Here is an 18,049-nt window from a genome sequence, read left to right as displayed (position 1 = left end):
GTCTTTGGTAGATCATCTCACCTCTTAGAATCTTAGTTTTTCCATCTGCAAATGAGAGCGAAGCCTTGAAGAGTTGTTGTGAGGTACAGATAATGTATCTAAAAGCATCAAGTCCAGAGTCTGGCATATGGTAGGCACTTAATAATTGTGAGCTGCTATTAGTCATTTTTCCTCCTTTAATAGAAAGTTGCCGTATCAGACCATTTACTGTTATTGTGGCATAGCTAGAAGAGATTAAGGAGCTATAAAGACTGTAAGCAGTGTTCACGTCTCATGTTCTACACTGAGCTTGTATTCCTGAGCAGAGTCTCAGCAGTCCAGGAGTCTGCTTTGCTGGTAAAATATTCATGACGGAAAGCACTTCCTGGAGGTTAACAAGTTATTACTGCTAGTCTAGGGACTGTTGAGATAGCCCTAAATGCTTTATGATTATACACATTATTTATGTCTGTATGTATGTATGGCTGCCGTGGGTCTTCATTACTGCATGTGGGCTTTCTCTGGTTGCAGCGAGCAGGGGTTACTCTTCGTTGCGGTGTGCGGCCTTCTCATTGTGGTGGCTTCTCGTTGTGGAGCACAGGCTCTAGGTGTGCGGGCTCGGTAGCTGTGGCTCGCAGGTTCTAGAGCGCAGGCTCAGTAGTTGTGGCGCACGGACTTAGTTGCTCCGTGTCATGTGGGATCTTCCTGGACCAGGGCTTGAACCCATGTCCCCTGCATTGGTAGGCGGATTCTTAACCACTGCACCACCAGAGAAGTCCTGATTATACACATTCTGATTAAAGTTTGCTGGGCAAGGAAGATCGAAGGTTAAAAAAAATGGGGGTGGGGAGCTTTAAAATTTGTGACCAATTTGCCATGTCTGTCTCTGTTATAGAGTTGCTTGTAACTCCAAATTAACCAGGGTAGTTAGCTCGTTCTTAAACTGAAGGTTGTTTCTTTTTTGGCCTTTTTTCAATGGCATCTCAATATTGCTCTAGAATTTCTGATTTGGAAAAGCTGTTCTCTTTGGGCATCTTGTCTGTAATGGACATATGAATAAAAAAGTAGCCACTGTCACTTGATTCAAGTTGGGTGACTCACAAACTGCATATAACTGATTTCACTTAGTAAAAACATGGGCGAGTTGGATTTTCCAAGGCTTTCCCCTGCCCTGTGTTAGTATAGAATTCTCTTTCTAGCTCTGCTGTTTTCATGCTGTTCCTGACTTGCTTAGGACCAATCTTCCTCCCTACAGTTTTATTTATTGTATTTACTTTTTGGCCACGCCGCACAGCTTGCAGGATCTTAGTTCCCTGACCAGGGATTGAACCTGGGCCCGAGCAGCAAAAGTGATGCGTCCTAACCACTGGACCACCAGGGAATTCCCATCCCTACAGTTTTAGATTAGGAACTCTTTTGGGTTATTTCAGATGACAGGTGTTCTAATCGCATCACGTTTCCTCTGGCTCTCCAGTTACATGTCACTTCTTTCTGATATTTCAGTCAGATTTGTTGACAGCTCTGCCTGGTTTCAGAGATTCAGAGAATTCTGGATGCTTGAGATGGAAAACCCTCTACTTAGAATTTTCTTATTTGTGCAGGCACACACGCACACACACACACAGAATAGACACCTAGATCCAGCTAGGTTTTCCTTGCCTTTATTGCATTGATCTCTAACAAGGCTCCTGGCAAAAACCTGATTGCCATTGTGTCATCCTCATTACTTGTCTTTTTTCTTTCCAACCCCTTAGTCTCACTTTAAAAAAAAAAACTTGTTCTTAGTATAAATAAGTCATGCTTTGCATATACTCGTATTGAAGTTTTTGAAGTTGTGGAAATTATGCACAGAAATTCCTGTCCACTTGCATTTTCATAATGAGAACTTGTAGAAGGACACATCACTGTACTTTAGTGTGGACTCCATGACAAAAGTGAGGCTGGACTTTTCTTGATTGGCAGTTGGCTGTTTAAATATAAAAGTGAAGTGGGCGATTAAGATCACACCTCTTGCCTGTCCACAGCATCTTAGAGGTGTATTTGGAGTTGGCCCCAGGGTGTGGGTAGGCACTTGTTTTCTGAGGATCGTGTGTTTCCCAGGTAGCTCCGAATTCCAAGGGCAATCCATAAATTTGTATCATCTGATACCTAAGTACAGCTAGGAATGAAGAAAACATGAGAATTAGGCTTTGAGGAATTATGGGTGAAACTGGAGGGGGGATAATAATTTAATGTGAAATTTCTTAGGGAATAACTTGGTTTTCAAAGTAGAGGCTGTTGTAGGGCCTCGCCATCCTCTGTGAGTTCTTAAAACGGTCTCTGGGTCACCGCTCTTTATCTAGGCTCACCCCTGTCCAGTCCATCTTTCACATTGACAGCATTTAAACTCTAGATCTCATCTTGTTGCTCGTTTGCCTTGTCTCACCTGACCTCAGTGTCCCACCTCAGTGGTCTTGTCTTCAGCACTCCCTTCCCTATCCCACGTTTTAGTCATATTCAAGCACATGGCCGTTCTGGGAACAGGTTAGACCTCTTCCCCTCTCCGCCTTTGTGGGAGTACAGCGTCTGTTGAAAATGTACTTGCCACAGCTTAAATTTCGTCTCCTCTGTGTCATTTCCTCTACTTTTCTTGAGTCATTTGTTTCTGTATACTGTGTTAATCTTTGCTATAGCTATTTTAATGTGCATTTATCTCAGTTAGAACAGACTGGCTCCCTCCCTCGCTTCTGCAGCAAGCCTGCCCGGCTCTGCTGTGCATTCGTGCATGGCTTTGCGTTGCCTAACCTTTCCTAGTGCCTTCTGAAAGTCTCTTTCTTATTGTTATCAGGACTTTCTCCCTGCTGTGAATTTCTTGAAGCTCCAGGGTCTATCCTCCATGCTTGTAGGATCACCTACTGAGCCCTACCTGTCTTTTGAGGCCCAGCTTAGGCCTCATTTATAGCAAAGTCTTTTCTGTCCAGGCTCCCCTCCCTTGAGCTCCCTTTCTACAGAACAAGCTTGGAGTTTATGCCATTTATTTTCTGTATTTTCTCTGTTCTCAGTTTTATTGTATTCTTCAAGGAAGTAGGCACCGTTATCATATTACTCCCTGCATTCCGCAATACAGTGCAAATTAGTGCTTTAAAAGTACCTGTTAGGGCTTCCCTGGTGGCGCAGTGGTTGAGAGTCTGCCTGCCGATGCAGGGGACATGGGTTCGTGCCCCGGTCCGGGAAGATTCCACATGCCGTGGAGCGGCTAGGCCCGTGAGCCATGGCCGCTGAGACTGCGCTTCCGGAGCCTGTGCTCCGCAACAGGAGAGGCCACAACAGTGAGAGGCCCGCGTACTGCAAAAAAAATAATAAAAGTACCTGTTGATTAATATAGTGCATATTAAATGGATTTTACTCCTTTATTTACTACTCTGAAAAGCTGAAATATCAAAGAAAGTTACAAATTAAAACTGGGAAAAGCATCTACAACACCTGGATGGTAGAAACTTGATTGCTTTTGATGCGTTCTTTGGAAGAAGCAGTTTCAGAGCTAATACAACGAAACTGGCCCTGAGTTTGTATTGCCCTTTCCTCTAAAGAAATTCGTTATCTCTAACTGGCACTCTGATACTTGCTTTGATTAGTCTAGTGTTCGGGTGGGGGTGAGGGGACAACTGTATGAGTTGGATACCTTTGTTAACAATGGAGAGGCAGCTACTGGGTAGACTTCCCAGTCCTTTGTGATCTTTTTCCTTAGTACTTAAAGAGAACTGCCATCAAAGCCCAACTGTTACTCCTTCCCGATGTTGCATGTTTCTGCCTCTTTGTGTGAAAATTACAGCTTTTGCCTAGGCCTTGAGTGTTGCTGTTGGGGGAGTTTATCATTAACTTATAACACAGAGCTGACCTCCCTTCAGAGTGACTCTGCACTCTGCTATTTATAGATACTTTCCTCTCTGTCCCTTCCTGGTGGCGTGCTGCTTTCAGTGTACAGAGTGGCAACCACCAGCCCTTCTTCAGCCTAGCCGTCCCCGCATTTGGGTCTTGTTATATGTGGCCCAACTCAGTTCTCCGCACGCCTGAATCCAAGCCCAGGGGTCCTGCAACTCCAGGTGTCTGGACACTGGCAGAAGCAGGAGAGCCACTAAGAACAGCCTTTCAGCAGCTCGGTTTGTTCACTACACCCTGTTCCCAGGCTGCTGGTAAACTCGGCCAAAGGTTTGGGGTAAATGTGCCTGCCCCTCGCGGAGTAATAAGCACATTGTTTTGAACCTGAATGGAGGCAGTGGTGCTCGCTTCGGCAGCACATATACTAAAAAACTGAATGGAGGCAGTGAAGACTCAGTTTTCTCCGGGGCCAGTGGGGAGTCTTTTTTTTTTTTTTTGGGGGGGGCGGTACGCGGGCCTCTCACTGTTGTGGCCTCTCCCGTTGCGGAGCACAGGCTCCGGACATGCAGGCTCAGCGGCCATGGCTCACGGGCCCAGCCGCTCCGCGGCATGTGGGATCTTCCCAAACCGGGGCACGAACCCATGTCCCCTGCATCGGCAGGCGGACTCTCAACCACTGCGCCACCAGGGAAGCCCGGGGAGTCTATTTTTTTATATTAATCAAACATCATTGTTTCCCAACATGTTTGAGTGACCTGGGCATTTTATTTTTCATCATAATATTTTTAAATTAACTTAGAAAATGAAATAAATTCCCACAGACACGTACCTATTTTAAAATTTGGCCAGGTGTATCTCTACCAGTAATGAGCCACTTGTAGCCCTCCTGATTCAAGCTAGCATTCTCCATTATCACAAGGTAAAGAATTTGAAATTTTACCTTTTATCCCTACAAATATTCCTAGAAATTAGAGGCTAAAAAACAGTTCTCGTTTTCTTGTGACCTACTTGTTTGAGTTAAGAATGTCCAAGTTGTTTCTTTTATATGTATATATATATATGAGAATAAACATGATTTCCCAGGTATGTTTATATTTTAAAAGAAAGGAAGACCGTGGCCCATAGCCTCTCCCCACCCATCCCACATTGGCCCTTGTGTGGAAAAGGTGGGTAACTATTGACTTTGGCTGTGGAAGGAGATGGGGAAGATATTTTAGTACCAGGAGAGAAACTTTGAATCATAATTGTAGCAATCATACAATTTGAGCTGTCTTGTCCCGAATGGCCACATGTGACTCTTAAGCAGCGGAAATGTGGCTGGTCCAAATTGCGATGTGCTGTGAAGTTTCAAAACACCCATATTTTGAAGACTTAGTACCAAAAGAATTACATGTTGAAATAATAATGTTTAGCTATATGAGGTTAAATAAATACATTTAAAATTAATTTTACCAGTTTCTTTTTTACTTTTTGGTGTGGCTGCTAGAAAATTTAAGCTTACATGTGGCTCACATTGTGGCTTGAGTGATGTTTCTGTTAGCACCAGCTCGGGTGACAGTGGAGGTGTTGCGTTTCTCGTAGTGCTGAGGGCCGGGGCCTCTAGAGAGTGCTGCAGGCAGACTGAGGTGTGTACGGATTTGAACTTGGGTAGCATGTGCTTACGTGCCTTTGTATAAGACCCAGAAAAAATTTCTATTATAACTATTCCCTTCATAGCACATCTAAAAGAAATAGTATTAAAAATCTGTAACACATTTTGTTGTCTTAAAGTCTTTCCCCTGTGTTATCTTAGGTGGATGCAGCTACTTCTCATGTTTGTGTAGGTTGTACTTCTTACTTTAGGTGACTGCAGCTATCTAAACTGGATGTATGTTGTGCGTGTTTGTTGCAAGACTGGAGCATGCGAGGAAGTATTTAGGGTATGGGATCTTGGGGATTGAAGTGGGCCAGTTATGGAATGGCATACCAGAGGCTGGCTTCGCGGGTGTGCGGCCTGTAGTCCCACAGGGCCCACACCCAGAAGTGTTAGCTTTCAGGCTCAACATTGCTGTCTTGAGATTCTTCATAACCTTTGCATCTCTTTATGAACCTTTGAACCTTGTGCCCTGGGCTGGCCATTCCTGGGTACAGGGTTTCTACCATTGATAGCAGTTCACAGACTTGGGCTTTACAGAGTGCAGTTTACCCCACTTGGATAGAAAATTGCCAAAATTAGGCAGTTAGTACATATGAATAGGGGATTTTGTATTTTAAACTCATTAAAGTTCTTCTTTGTCATTTCCACAGTTTCCTTCTCATTTGTAGGCAGGACCATCAGCAGTTTCTCTCTCCAAAGCTCTTTAATAGTTTACGTTTTAGTGTGTTCATGGTGTCATTTTTTCTGGCCTCTGTTGGAAAGTGTTGTGTGTTGCTTCTGTTATGTTGAAGGAAAACCCACTAATACCAGCTTGTCCACAGGGAGTTTCTGAAATAAATAACAGTCACGTGTTGGTATAGTAGGCTTTTCCTCTGTTTCTCATGGTTACATGATTATTTTGAATATACTTATTGCAGTTTATTACAAATGATCAGCAATGGTTTAAACCCAGGACAGCAGCAGCATCTGAGGACTTGCTAGAGGTGCAGATTCTCGGGCCTGATCCCTGCTTTCCTGAATCAGAATCTGAGACTGTGTTTTAATAAGACCCCATGGAAGTTCGGTAGCATTGGTTTAAAGCTCACTTGACTTCAAGGGGGTGGTATGTTGATTACACAGAAGCTTCCAGGTGCTGAGTGCCAGTATGTCTCAGCCACCAGACCGGGCCTTTCTCATCTACTCACAGCCATTTTACTTGTTTGAGGATATTGGGGCTTAGAGAGGTGAAGTGGTTTTCCTGAGGCCTCAGTGTCAGGCAGTTGTGGAGCCAGCATTGGAATCCAGTATGTTGAGATGCTTAAGAGTCCTAACAAGGTTTGAGGAGAAAATGATGTTTATTTGATGGAAAGCAAGTGGTTGTAGGTGGTTTACATAAACCACAGTTGGGCCCTGTTCAATATACTCTACCAGCAGAGCCTTGGCAGATTCTGCAGAGGGACTGACGTCCTTCTCAAACCTCTTGCACGTGATTGAACCACATCACCATACAAGGTCCCGTGTCATAGAGACAAGGTAGCACCTTTTGTTTCAGAAACAAAGTGTCACTGCTTAACTGCTTTTGAAATAAAGGTACTGTGGCCCAGGTTTTGCTTCCAAGAAGGATGATATTTTATTAATTTCACAGGACCCTTAATTAAAGCAGTTGATCTATGACGAGTAGATTTATGGATCCTTTGGTCCTATTTTATGCATATATGGTGATAATTTTCACTTGTGTCTTCAGTTATGAGGAAGGCGGAGCATAGCAGAGGTTGTGCTCTGCGGCAGCTCCTGCCCACATACTCTTCAGCCCTTGTGGAGAAAACCCTATTTTCAAGGTACTGCATTCAACTTATAAAACAATTCTAGGATTTTGCAGAAAGATGGAGGGTAGTTTGCTTTTACCATTTCTCTCTTTGTCAATATTGATTTAAAAGCCTGTGAATTGGTTTACTGTAAGAAATTGTATTCCCTCTTATCGCTAAATCCTGTTGAAGTATACCTAGGTTAAGAATTTTAATGTGTATTTATGTTTACTAAAAGTGAGCTGTTGAAGTTCTGACTTTTTTCAGTTTCTTCAGAGTATCTTAGTTACATTTTTTAAAGGACTCCATTTACCTCAGGGCCCTGGGCAGTTGAACTTTGTAACAGTTAGTTCATACCTAGCTTGATTTTACTTCAGAGGGCACAAATAGAAGTAGGGCCAAGCCAGGGGTAACTAATTTACCAGTGCTGTTCATTTCCAGTCAATTTGCTGTTTGATTAAAAGATAGAATACATAATGTTTAAGAGTCTACTGTGGTTATATTTTATTTTTAAGTCGGTAGTATACCTACCCAATTTAAAGAAAATGCACTGTGGAAATGTATATTTTAAGGTGTTCTGATTTGAAAAATGCTATTCTAATTTAGGATAGTGGAAAGCAAAAGGAGTTAGGCATTTTAAAACAGATAGTTGCTCAAGAATTCCTTTTCTTGTGTATAATAAAATAAGTATAATAACACACGATGTCGTGCGCTCAGGAGTTTGGAGGAGCTGGTCGGTCAGGTCGGCCATCCTGCTGGAATACAGACCAGATGTGTATGATGGCTCATCGTAACCCGGCCTAGGACAGGCTCTCAGATCGGCAGGCAGCGATCTTCCTCATGGTGATTTGGGGGTGCAGGCACCTTCCTTTTGGGCTCTGCAGTCCCTTAGGGCCTTTTTTGTCATCAACATCCAGCCAGATGCCGGGGGGAGCACATGGAGGTTTTTATGGCTCACAGTACATTGGAGAAAACTTTGTAATGTGGCCATATCTACCTGCCTGAGAAGTTGGGGACGTGGTCTAGGTGAGTGCCTAAGGAAGGGAGAGAATGGATCTGGTAGACAGTCCCGCCTGACACCACATGGCTCCTCCCCTCCGGGCAGGCTGTGAGGACCGTGGGGGACATGCCCGTGTGGGTTCAGAGATGGCAGAAAGGAATGTGTTAGTCAGCACTCTATTTCCTCTTGAGCAAGGGATGCTAAACTTTTTCTGTAAAGTACCAGATAGTAAATATGCAGGCCGCCCATGGTCACTGTCACATATGCTTCTCTTAAACAACCCTTTAAAATTATCAAAGCCATTCTTAGCTTGCAGTCTGTGGGCTGGATTTGGTCTGTGGGCCAGAGTTTGCCAACACTTGTTATTTCATCACCACCAATTATCAGTTTTCTCTGTAAATCAGTATATGATGAGTTACCTTTATAAGGTTAAAATTTTGGAAGTCAGTTTTTAATTGAGGTAGATAATGTGATTATATCTTGATCCATATTTTAGAAGTATGACTTTGGTTTGTAGATGTTTATAGTTTTCAGTTGATGAATATGAGTGTATATCTTGTTTATAACTAGCCAGTAGTAAGGGCTTGATATGAGATTTGCTTTTGTGGTTTATTAGTACTTTTCATTATACTTTGCCTTTATGTGTGGGATTACAAAAAAATGAAAAGACATGCTACTTTAAATGAGACCTATTTTTTTTTTTTTGAAGACTTAAGGCTAAATTGTTAACTGTGTCCAGTTTTCTGACTTCAAGTGGAGAGACCATTAGATTAGCAGAAATTCGGCTTATAGACCAAAATAAGCACATACTGACCTGATACCAGTGGGACGTGGGAAGGTATTTGAATGTCACTAATGGCTTTTCAGTCAGTGACTTTGCTGAAGTATTTAAAATAAGGACAGTGAACTCTTTTGTCTGTAGACATCCTAGGATCGAATTTTCCGTGATCAACTTTGAAGACAAGGTGAATGATTGTTGTTTAAGGTGATCTTGCTACAGTTTTTTGTTTCTTTGTTAAGAATGGCATAGGTTTTGCCATTTTATGGCTTTCAGATTTTCAGCTGTGAAAGTGCTGTCAGTGGCTAAAAGTTCTGGTTCGTGGTGGTTATTTATTTAATGTAATATTCTGACGAGTACCATGTACTTAGGTCTCGATACTTGTCATTTGTTACTGAAGATACTAGTTCTGTGTAAGAATGTACGTTTCACCCTGAAGAAAGGGTTTATTTTCTTCCTTTCCCAGCACTAAATTCTTAAAGTATGGGTGGGTTAATTTTGCAGGTTAAAATCATCCCAGGTTTTATCATTCTTTCAGCATTTTCAAGTCAAAATTTTTTGTTATCAATAAAAATATTTTCTGAGAAGGAAAAAATCTTGCCAGTTTTACTTATTTAGAAAGCATTTTATAGATTCGATATGAAACTTGTTTTTCTTATGTGACCCAAGTTGACATTTTAGACTGTAAAACTAGATGGAAACTTGAAAAATTAATATGTGAAGTTGAAATTGTATTTGAAATACTCTCTGCATTTTGTTTAGAGCAGCATGTTTTGGAAATTTGATCTTCACTCATCATCCCACATAGACACACTTCTAGAAAGAGAAGATGTAACACTGAAGGAGTTGATGGATGAGGAAGATGTTTTACAAGAATGTAAAGCTCAGAACCGCAAACTTATAGAGTTCCTGTTAAAAGCAGAATGTCTCGAAGATTTAGTCTCATTCATTATTGAAGAACCACCTCAAGACATGGATGAAAAGATCAGATACAAGTAAGAAAATTCAGTCTTCTCTTTAGGGTGGGGCTGAAGTGAAGCGGGGGTAGGGTATATTATCGTCCTTGTTGTCTAGCAGCTCTGCAGGGCTGCCGTAGACCAGTTACAGAATGTTAACATGTCAAGAGCAACAGGCTCAGTGGAGCAAACAATCCGTTCTAGAACAAAGTCCAGTGAAATCACAGGATTTTTAAAGTGAACGTTCTAAATTTTGGCCAGAAGGTTTTGTCTAAGGGCAAGGTGCATTATAAACAGTGATAAAGTTTCCTAAAATACTAAGACAATCCAAGTAAGTATTTTCTCTTTTTTGCAAATAGGAAGACAGAGATGATGTGACTACTCAAGATCACACAGCACATCTGGGCCAGAGCTTGTTTTATGAACAGCGCTGCTGATTAAATAAATTCTGACCTTTTGTTAACTGAAAATACGGGTATGGGTCTTGGTCAACATTACTGTAGCTAAATTTAAGCAGCTAACACCTTGGATAACTGCAGTGGATTTATCTACTTCACCACTGGTGTCGTCAGCTTATAACACTTTGTATTCGGATCCCTGGAAACTCTGCGAATATTCCATATGTATTTAAAGTGTTGGGGTTTCAGTTAGTTACTTTTCCATCTCCAACCCTATTGAAATATTTGTCCCCCCCTCTCTGCCTGAAAATAGAACCAATTCAGGAACAAAACAAAAAGTCATTGATTAAGCATTAAATAAACTTAATGGAATAGGAAGAATTATGGCCTACAGTAGATTCTCCTTTGCCCTTTTTCCCCCAGTCTGTTCCCCTTTTCAGATATCCTTTCATTTCTTTGTGGGGAGAGTTTTGCTGTCAGAGGAATAATACTTAGTAATGCTTCCAAGTTCTCATGGCCTGGATCTTCAAGGAAGTCATGTTCTCTGCCAGCCATTAAGGTTTGACAACTAGCATGCAAGCACGTCTCCACTCAGAGAGCAGTACCTCAGAAAAGAAAAGGACAGAAATTTGACAGGAATACCAGTGTACTCCTTTCGCCCCAAAGATAGATACTTTGCTACTTTGGAATTCCCTTCACAGTGAACCAGCATGTGTGGATGCTGTTTGTCGTGGGGCTTATCCTGGCTGGAGGCAGCGTGGTGTGGGCTTGGTATCAGGCCCACCCGGGATGGGTGTAGCCCTCTCCTAGGAGCTCTGAGAACTTGAACAAGAGGCTTACCCTTCTTGGATCTGTTTTCTCACATGCTGAATGAAGCTAATACTTCTTTAACTGGAGAAGAGTAAGCAAGCCTTGTGGAAATTGCTTATTTTACCAAAAAGTAGTCATGGCATCTGTTGTATTGCCATGCCAGCGTTTTTTGTGCTACCTTTGAGGTTGAGAGAGCAGGTGTGTTTCCCTGGGCATGCAGCCTTCTGGTTGGCACCATTTCGAGGGAGCATGGCTTGAGTTGAGCAGAGCGGTTCTCTGCTGCACTCCTGGCCTGGACAGAGCCACCAGCTGTGGTAACACACACAGAGCCGGATAACTCGGACAGCTGGATTAGCACAGAACGATCTTTCAGAGGGAATCTGAAAGCTTCTCTGGGTTAAGGTTGACTGTAGTCATCTAAGGAAATTTAGACTAGTGCTTTTTAGTTTACGGATGGTGGGGTGATTGCTGTGGTTTGCGAAGTTCGTAACTGCGTATCAGTTACACATGTGGATTGAACCCATCACTTTTAATCCAGTGATCATACACAAGGTGTTAAAGGTTTGTCATTTTTACACTGACTTTTTAGTCTTAATGACAGATACCTCAGTTTTAAATAATTTAGCAGAAATTTGAACAGAACTTTAAAAATAGGTCCTTAAGTAGTAGTGTAAACCCAAAAGCTGAGATGCTGTTGGTCGGGTCAGGGTTCCCACAGAGGGACTTCAGAGGCAAGAGGAGAACCCGGAGGGGTGCTTCCCTCAATGTCAGGGGAGGCCAGGCTTCAGGACGGGGAGATGGGACAGGGGGCCCAGGGGATCCAGGGGCTGTGCTGACAGGCCAGGTAACCATTGGCATTTACAGCGTGGAGCACATGGGCCCCTTCAGTGCAGGTTCTCCAGGTTGGTGGACACGGAAGCCAGGCTGCAGTGCCTCTGAGGAAAAACTGGAGACAAAGCAGAGAGTTCTTTCAAGTAGTTCCCTGGAAAAGGAGCAGAGAGAGAAAGTGGGAGCTACAGGCAGATGTGGAGCCAGGAGAGGTGTGGTGTTTGTTTTTTTTTCATAGATGTGAGAAATAACGGTGTGTGTATGCACTGGTGAGGGTGATGCAGCGCAGGGGGAAACTGGGCTGGTGTGGAGGGAGCGGGAGGTCTCGTGATGCTCTGTGCTGGCCTCGGTCGAGAGGACAGTAGGGTGGCTTCATAGTGGGAGGAGGAAGGGGACCGGCTGCAGGTCAGGGGTACGGTTGGGCTGGACTCTCTTCCTATCGCTTCTGTGCAGCTGAGGTCAGAGAGTGGGGTGGGGCTGGAGAGGCCTTGCTGAGGGGTGGCGTAGAGGAGGTCTTGGGGTGTTTCCGAAGCTTGTTTAATCTTAGGGAGGTAGGGAGGGAGAGAGAGAGTAGCCCCAGCCTGTTCTGAACCAGAACTTTGAGGCTTTGTGTTTGTGCCTGGGCCCCCACATGCGTGCTTCTTTAGCTCAGTCAGACCTCCAGGTCACCGGTGGAGAAACAGGTGAAAATTTTAAAAGCTGCCCACGCGTTCTTCTGGACCTTCTGCATCAGAATTCTGAGACTACTCCCTACACACTGGGCTGTGGCTGGAGCTGGCGTCTCCAGCTTTTCGCGGCCCTTTGCCAGCAGCTTCCAAATTGGGGCAGTTGGGCTGACTCCGCCACCACCCCCGCAACCCCAGCCCCGTTGCAGCATTCGGGCAGTTTTATGAAGTAGAAGAAAAAGGGGAATTAAGACAGCTAGTATTTATTTATTCCAGGCCTCCTTCTCGGTATTTTGTATGTATTATTCTCCCCTGTGAGGTAAGGACTGTTGTCTTAATATTGCATCCTTGGAAACTGAGGCCCAGAGAAGGTAAGTAACGTGCCTGAGGTCATACAGCTTGTAAGTGGTGGAGACAGGTTCTGAGCCTAGGTGGTGTGACTCCAGAAGCCACACCTGTCGCCATTGCTTGCTCCTGCCTCCGGCACTTTGGTGACTTTGTATTATGGGGTCTTTGAGCCCATGTGTTCTATAAAGTGAGGAAGGCTTTAATTTGATCGAGCCAAAGCCTCCGGAAGACAACGATTTGCTAATGTGATCTTTGGGGATATTCTCATACGGTTCAGTGTTCCTCCCTCATGGCAGAGCTGCTAGGTGCTGCAGCTTCTGGTCTGTTGCCAGTTGCTTCTCAAGCCTGTGGTCTCCAAACAGGCAGCTGCTTGGATGCCTCAGGGGTGCTGCATGGCTTCCGACCACACCCTTTACCCCTCTCTTTTGCCATATAGCTGCTTCTAGCTGTTTTGTCACCTCCCTGTCCTGATCAGCATTTGAGCTTGGGAGGGATAAAGAGCAGGGAGGGTGTAGTCTGGATGGGCCTTGGAGTCTCCACTGTTGCTCTGAGAACAGATGAGAAGTCATTTGTGGTAAAAGAAGTGAGTGGAGAAAATGCATCTACTGCCTACTTTTCAGAGAGTGCTCTTGCGCTCAGGGGCAAACGTGCTTTAGGGGTACAGGTATTTCTAGGGCCGTGGGGCCTGTGGAAGAGGACTGTGTCCCACAGCAGTGAGATCTGATGGTGGGCTGATCCCAGAAGATCCTGGAAGACTGGTGTGGAGAGCTCTGTATACGGTTTTCCCACCTGGGTAACTCAGGCGGTGTCCTGATCTCTCCTGAGTATATCAGAATATTTATTCTCTTAACATGTCATATGGACTGAACTCTTGATAAGCCCAGCTTTCTAACTCCAGTTACAACCCATCTGAGAATACAGGCAGCCTGTCCAGGAACCTGAGTGTGTCTTGAATAGTTAAGGGTGCTGTGTGCAGTGCAGTTTCCTGGAAATGGGCGTCCCCCGCGGTTGTCCTATGAGCTGTGCTGCTTTGCATACCAGAGCAGGCTGCTGAGGGCTGCGGGCCCCAGGCTTTGACCTGCCCCATCGTGCCTCCTCCTCTGAGGAGGCCCCGCCCTTGCCTCCTGAGTCCCAGGTGTGCTCTAGTTTTGTTGGGTTAAAGCTTGGTTTAGAAACCATTTTTTAGACACAGAAGAAAATTCACTCTATAATCTCTCTAGATTAAATTGAACGGAATGGATTGAAATTATTTTCTAATTCCCAGAAGATGACTTTGTTTATTTTTCACAGAGTTTTAGGAAACCTTTCTGATTTGCATGTTACTTTATGTAATTGAACTGTTAATACAGATGATGATATAAGTGTCCTGTTCTCCTAGGTATCCAAATATATCTTGTGAGTTGCTCACTTCTGATGTCTCCCAGATGAATGATAGACTGGGAGAAGATGAATCCTTGCTAATGAAATTGTATAGCTTCCTCCTAAACGATTCCCCCTTGAACCCACTACTTGCCAGTTTCTTCAGCAAGGTGCTAAGTATTCTTATCAGCAGAAAACCAGAACAGGTAAATATTGTTTTCCAAAAAGGTAAGTATTAGGGCTGATCATCCCCCTGAGATGATCCCCCAGTAATTTTGTTGCTTCAGTGTTCTGAGTGTGCCTTAAATCCAGGTTCTGTAAAAGGATATATTTTAAACCTTAAGCATTCTAAATGCTTGCTGACTTAACACTGACTTACTCATTAATGAATACATTCTAATTTGACCTCTTCTTTTCTGAGTACCTCACATCTCAGTTTTTCAGTATACTTTGGCTTCCTCTTTTGACAAGTGGTTGGAAGCATGAGAATGTTGGGGTCCGTTTGTGAGCATAGTGTGAGGAGGGTGCACGCTGAGTGCTTGGTGTGTGGGTGGCATCTTAGTCACTATGGTAAAGTAACAGTTTACTTATTTTTTCTTTCCCCTAAGGATGATCACAGGTGAAACTTAAAAAGCTTTCCCATAAATGCAGTTGATGGTTAGTTTTTACAAATGGTGATTGTTTCTGTTTTGACTCCACTCAAAAACTTGAGCCATCTGGGTACTGACTGTCATGCGCGTACACATGGAGCTCTGCTGTTCCTGTCCGGTAGGGCTTAGCAGGAGCTCATTCCTCACTGTTAACGCCAGGAACCTCTCCCCCCTCTTCCTCCTCTTCCTTCATTATCGTGGTCATCTTCTTCGTGGTGTTGTCCATCTATGTTCCCACATCCTGCCCCCCGCCCCCCCACGCTTCATTTTGTTCTTAATTCAGATGTACTGTACTTGGGAAACTTACTTTCCAAGTATCTGTCGGATGTGTAGTGGTTCTCAAAAGTGTGGTCCCTGGTCCAACAGCATGAGGACCACCCGAGAACTTGTTAGAAAAGCAAGATCTTGAGGCCCATTCCAGACGTACTGAATCAGACCCTCTGGGGGTGGGGCCAGCAATTTGGGATTTAAGAAGCCTCCCAGATGACCATGGTGTACGCTGAAGTTTGAGAATCACTGCTCTAGTGGGAACTGGTGTGGAAAAGGACCTGCTTACGAGGAGGCTGTGACCCACTTATGGAAACAGGCACCCAGGGAGCAACAATAGCCTCAGATGCCTGAGTGCAAACTAGCAGTCCTGCAGAGTGCAGCCAGCAGGGGTGTGATGACAGGGGTGCAGGGCTCACACCAGTTGGGCCTGGCATCCTTCGTGGTGGAAAACCGGCTCCTTGACCCGTCCTTGCTGTCAGCAAACATGGAGGGACTGGAACTATTTTAGGCCCAGTACGTCTGTCCTTTGCCAAGGCAAAGTGGATACATGTCTTATTTTAGACGAGGCTGTTCTTTCATGTTCTTAATTGAGCAGGATTACCTTCCTAAGTGTATTGGAATTGAGGTTCTTTTTCCTTAGATAGTAATCCCTAAATCATGATCACTGCAATACAGATTGTCGTTCCTTCTTCTGTCTTTTGATGAGAAGTGACAGTACTACTGACTGTTTTAGGAAAGTGCAAGCCATCCCATCAGTCTAAGGTACCTAGTCAGTTCCAGATGGTTGTAGTCACAATTGAGACAGGGCTCACACCTTCATCATGCTTTTCTCCTCACTCTGTTCTAGGGAAACCCAAATTTGTGGGTCCTGGATTTCAGTGCACCTTTATTAAAGAGTGAGAATACACTTAAAGCTCTCTGGTGTTCTACATATTTGCATTGGTCTTCGAGGCCAGACATATTACCTGTGTAAGGAACATGGCACGTGCCAATTAAATGCCGAGAGGAGGGCCCATTCGCTCTGCTGCTCGTCGGGCTTCTCATTTAAGCCCTCAGCCACGAGAGGATTTGAGAGCCCTTGCTCTTTCAGCTTCAGGGAAAGGTCACACTGCACCTTTCTATCCTTTTGAGAATTTTGAGTGTAAATAAAGGTTTCCCATCACATAATGTATTAGTAAGGATATATGCAACTGCAAGTAATGAAAAAAATTCAGACTCAGTCTGACCTAACCAGTACAGACATTCATTAACTCGTGGAGCGGGAGGTCCAGCTGCGTGAAGCATCGTCAGTGTTGGATGGGCGGGCCCGCCAGCAGTGCGGTCCTCCAGCTTGCTGTCCCTGCTGTGCCACCACGGCACTGGCTGGGACTTGTGCCTTTGGGCTCCAGAGTCAGTGCTTTTGCCACTAAATAATGCAGTATTTTGGCCACATTTGACTTTTTCTGCCTCTCTTCTCCACTGTGCTTTTAAAACTCCCATGTGACTCAGTTGTGAGTGGATTAATTATGTATAACTTCTTGAAGGTTTATGTTACAGAGTTCAACCTCATTGTCTAGAGAAGCAACATGTGATGGTTAATCCTGCATTTACACCCGATGGTGTGAGGCAGTTTTTAGTTCATCCCTGGCTGTTAGACGTTGTGTGGGATAATGGCAGACTTGTGGCTTTGGGGGCATTTAAATCTCAGGGCATCCACTTTTTAGCTTCTAGCAAGATATTTCACTGGTCTGAGCCTCAGTTTCCTCATCTGTAACACTGAGTTGAGCAACCCTGTCGCACAGGCTTCTGAGAGACTCCGGTGAGACTTTTGTCAGGGCAGCTGCCACGCTGATTGTGCTGCTTCTGGGACTTTAGAACAGGTGATTTGTGCACACGGACAGAAACCAGAAAGTACGCAAGGGTGTCCAGGACAGAACAGGTGCCTTCTTCCACCTGCGCAGGAGAGACCCAGGTGGCGGTCATGACTGTATGACTGTTTTCATAACTCCTCGGGGTAACTGTCAGCCTCTTCCACACTCACTCACCCTCCTTGTGTTAATTTGATCAGGTGAATTGCTGACATAAAATGCAAATGTGATTTTCTATGGCGCATGAGTTAGCCACTTTGATGTAGAAATCTTTATGTTTTTTTGTTTTTCTTACTTGCTAGAGTACAGGTAGGATTTTGAATGTTTATTCTGTGTTTTCATGTAAAGCCTAATGGACTTGCTTTATGTCCATAAACTATTAAGTGGTGTATTTGCTTGCTCTTTATAGGGTGTTAAATTTTTAGTCCTCATTCTTTGAGAATTAATAATGAAAGTGAACAGAAATAAAAGATTATGGTGTGTTTGTATTAGGGAACATGTGATAATTTAAGAGATTTTTTTCCGCAAGAGGTTTTTGAATACTGTAACAATTAGAAGGCTTTCCAATTTGACATCTTACTACTAATTCAGCATTTGCTATTCCTTAACTTAAAGTGGTGGTGGATTTCGGAAGGGGCAGCTAGATGGGTCATGACTGAAAGCATCCTAAAGTTGATAGTTCCCAAGTGATGTGTCTTTCAGTTGTGGCTGTTCTCCTCTAGATTGTGGATTTCCTAAAGAAGAAACGTGACTTTGTGGACCTTATTATGAAGCACATAGGAACATCGGCCATCATGGACTTGTTGCTCAGGCTCCTGACGTGCATTGAGCCCCCACAGCCCAGGCAGGATGTGCTGAATGTGAGTAGGATCACGGCCGCTGT

At 44.0% G+C, this 18,049-nt stretch overlaps 1 protein-coding gene across 25 annotated transcripts in view; it reads left to right on the top strand.

The window, feature by feature from the left end:
* PPP6R3 (protein phosphatase 6 regulatory subunit 3) overlaps window positions 1-18,049 on the top strand; it is a 127,084-nt gene that overhangs the window by 43,586 nt on the left and 65,449 nt on the right. For 21 of the 25 annotated variants that reach the window (XM_089914382.1, XM_089914380.1, XM_089914389.1 and 18 more), the window contains 3 exons: window positions 9,803-10,030; window positions 14,419-14,605; window positions 17,889-18,026. In XM_089914382.1, coding sequence (XP_089770508.1) covers window positions 9,803-10,030; window positions 14,419-14,605; window positions 17,889-18,026 — 553 coding nt within the window. Of the gene's footprint in view, window positions 1-9,797; window positions 10,031-10,350; window positions 10,467-14,418; window positions 14,606-17,888; window positions 18,027-18,049 lie in introns of those variants that run through there. The other 4 variants (XM_089914390.1, XM_022591170.2, XM_022591177.2 and 1 more) reach the window with 2 other exon arrangements.

This window comes from Delphinapterus leucas, chromosome 7 (assembly GCF_059928025.1).
Source record: "Delphinapterus leucas isolate spDelLeu-1000000601 "Yukka" chromosome 7, BTC_Dleu_Yukka2, whole genome shotgun sequence".
Taxonomy (NCBI): domain Eukaryota; kingdom Metazoa; phylum Chordata; class Mammalia; order Artiodactyla; family Monodontidae; genus Delphinapterus; species Delphinapterus leucas.
The sequence above is the reverse complement of the archived record's forward strand: the minus strand, read 5'-3'. Positions and strand labels throughout refer to the sequence as shown.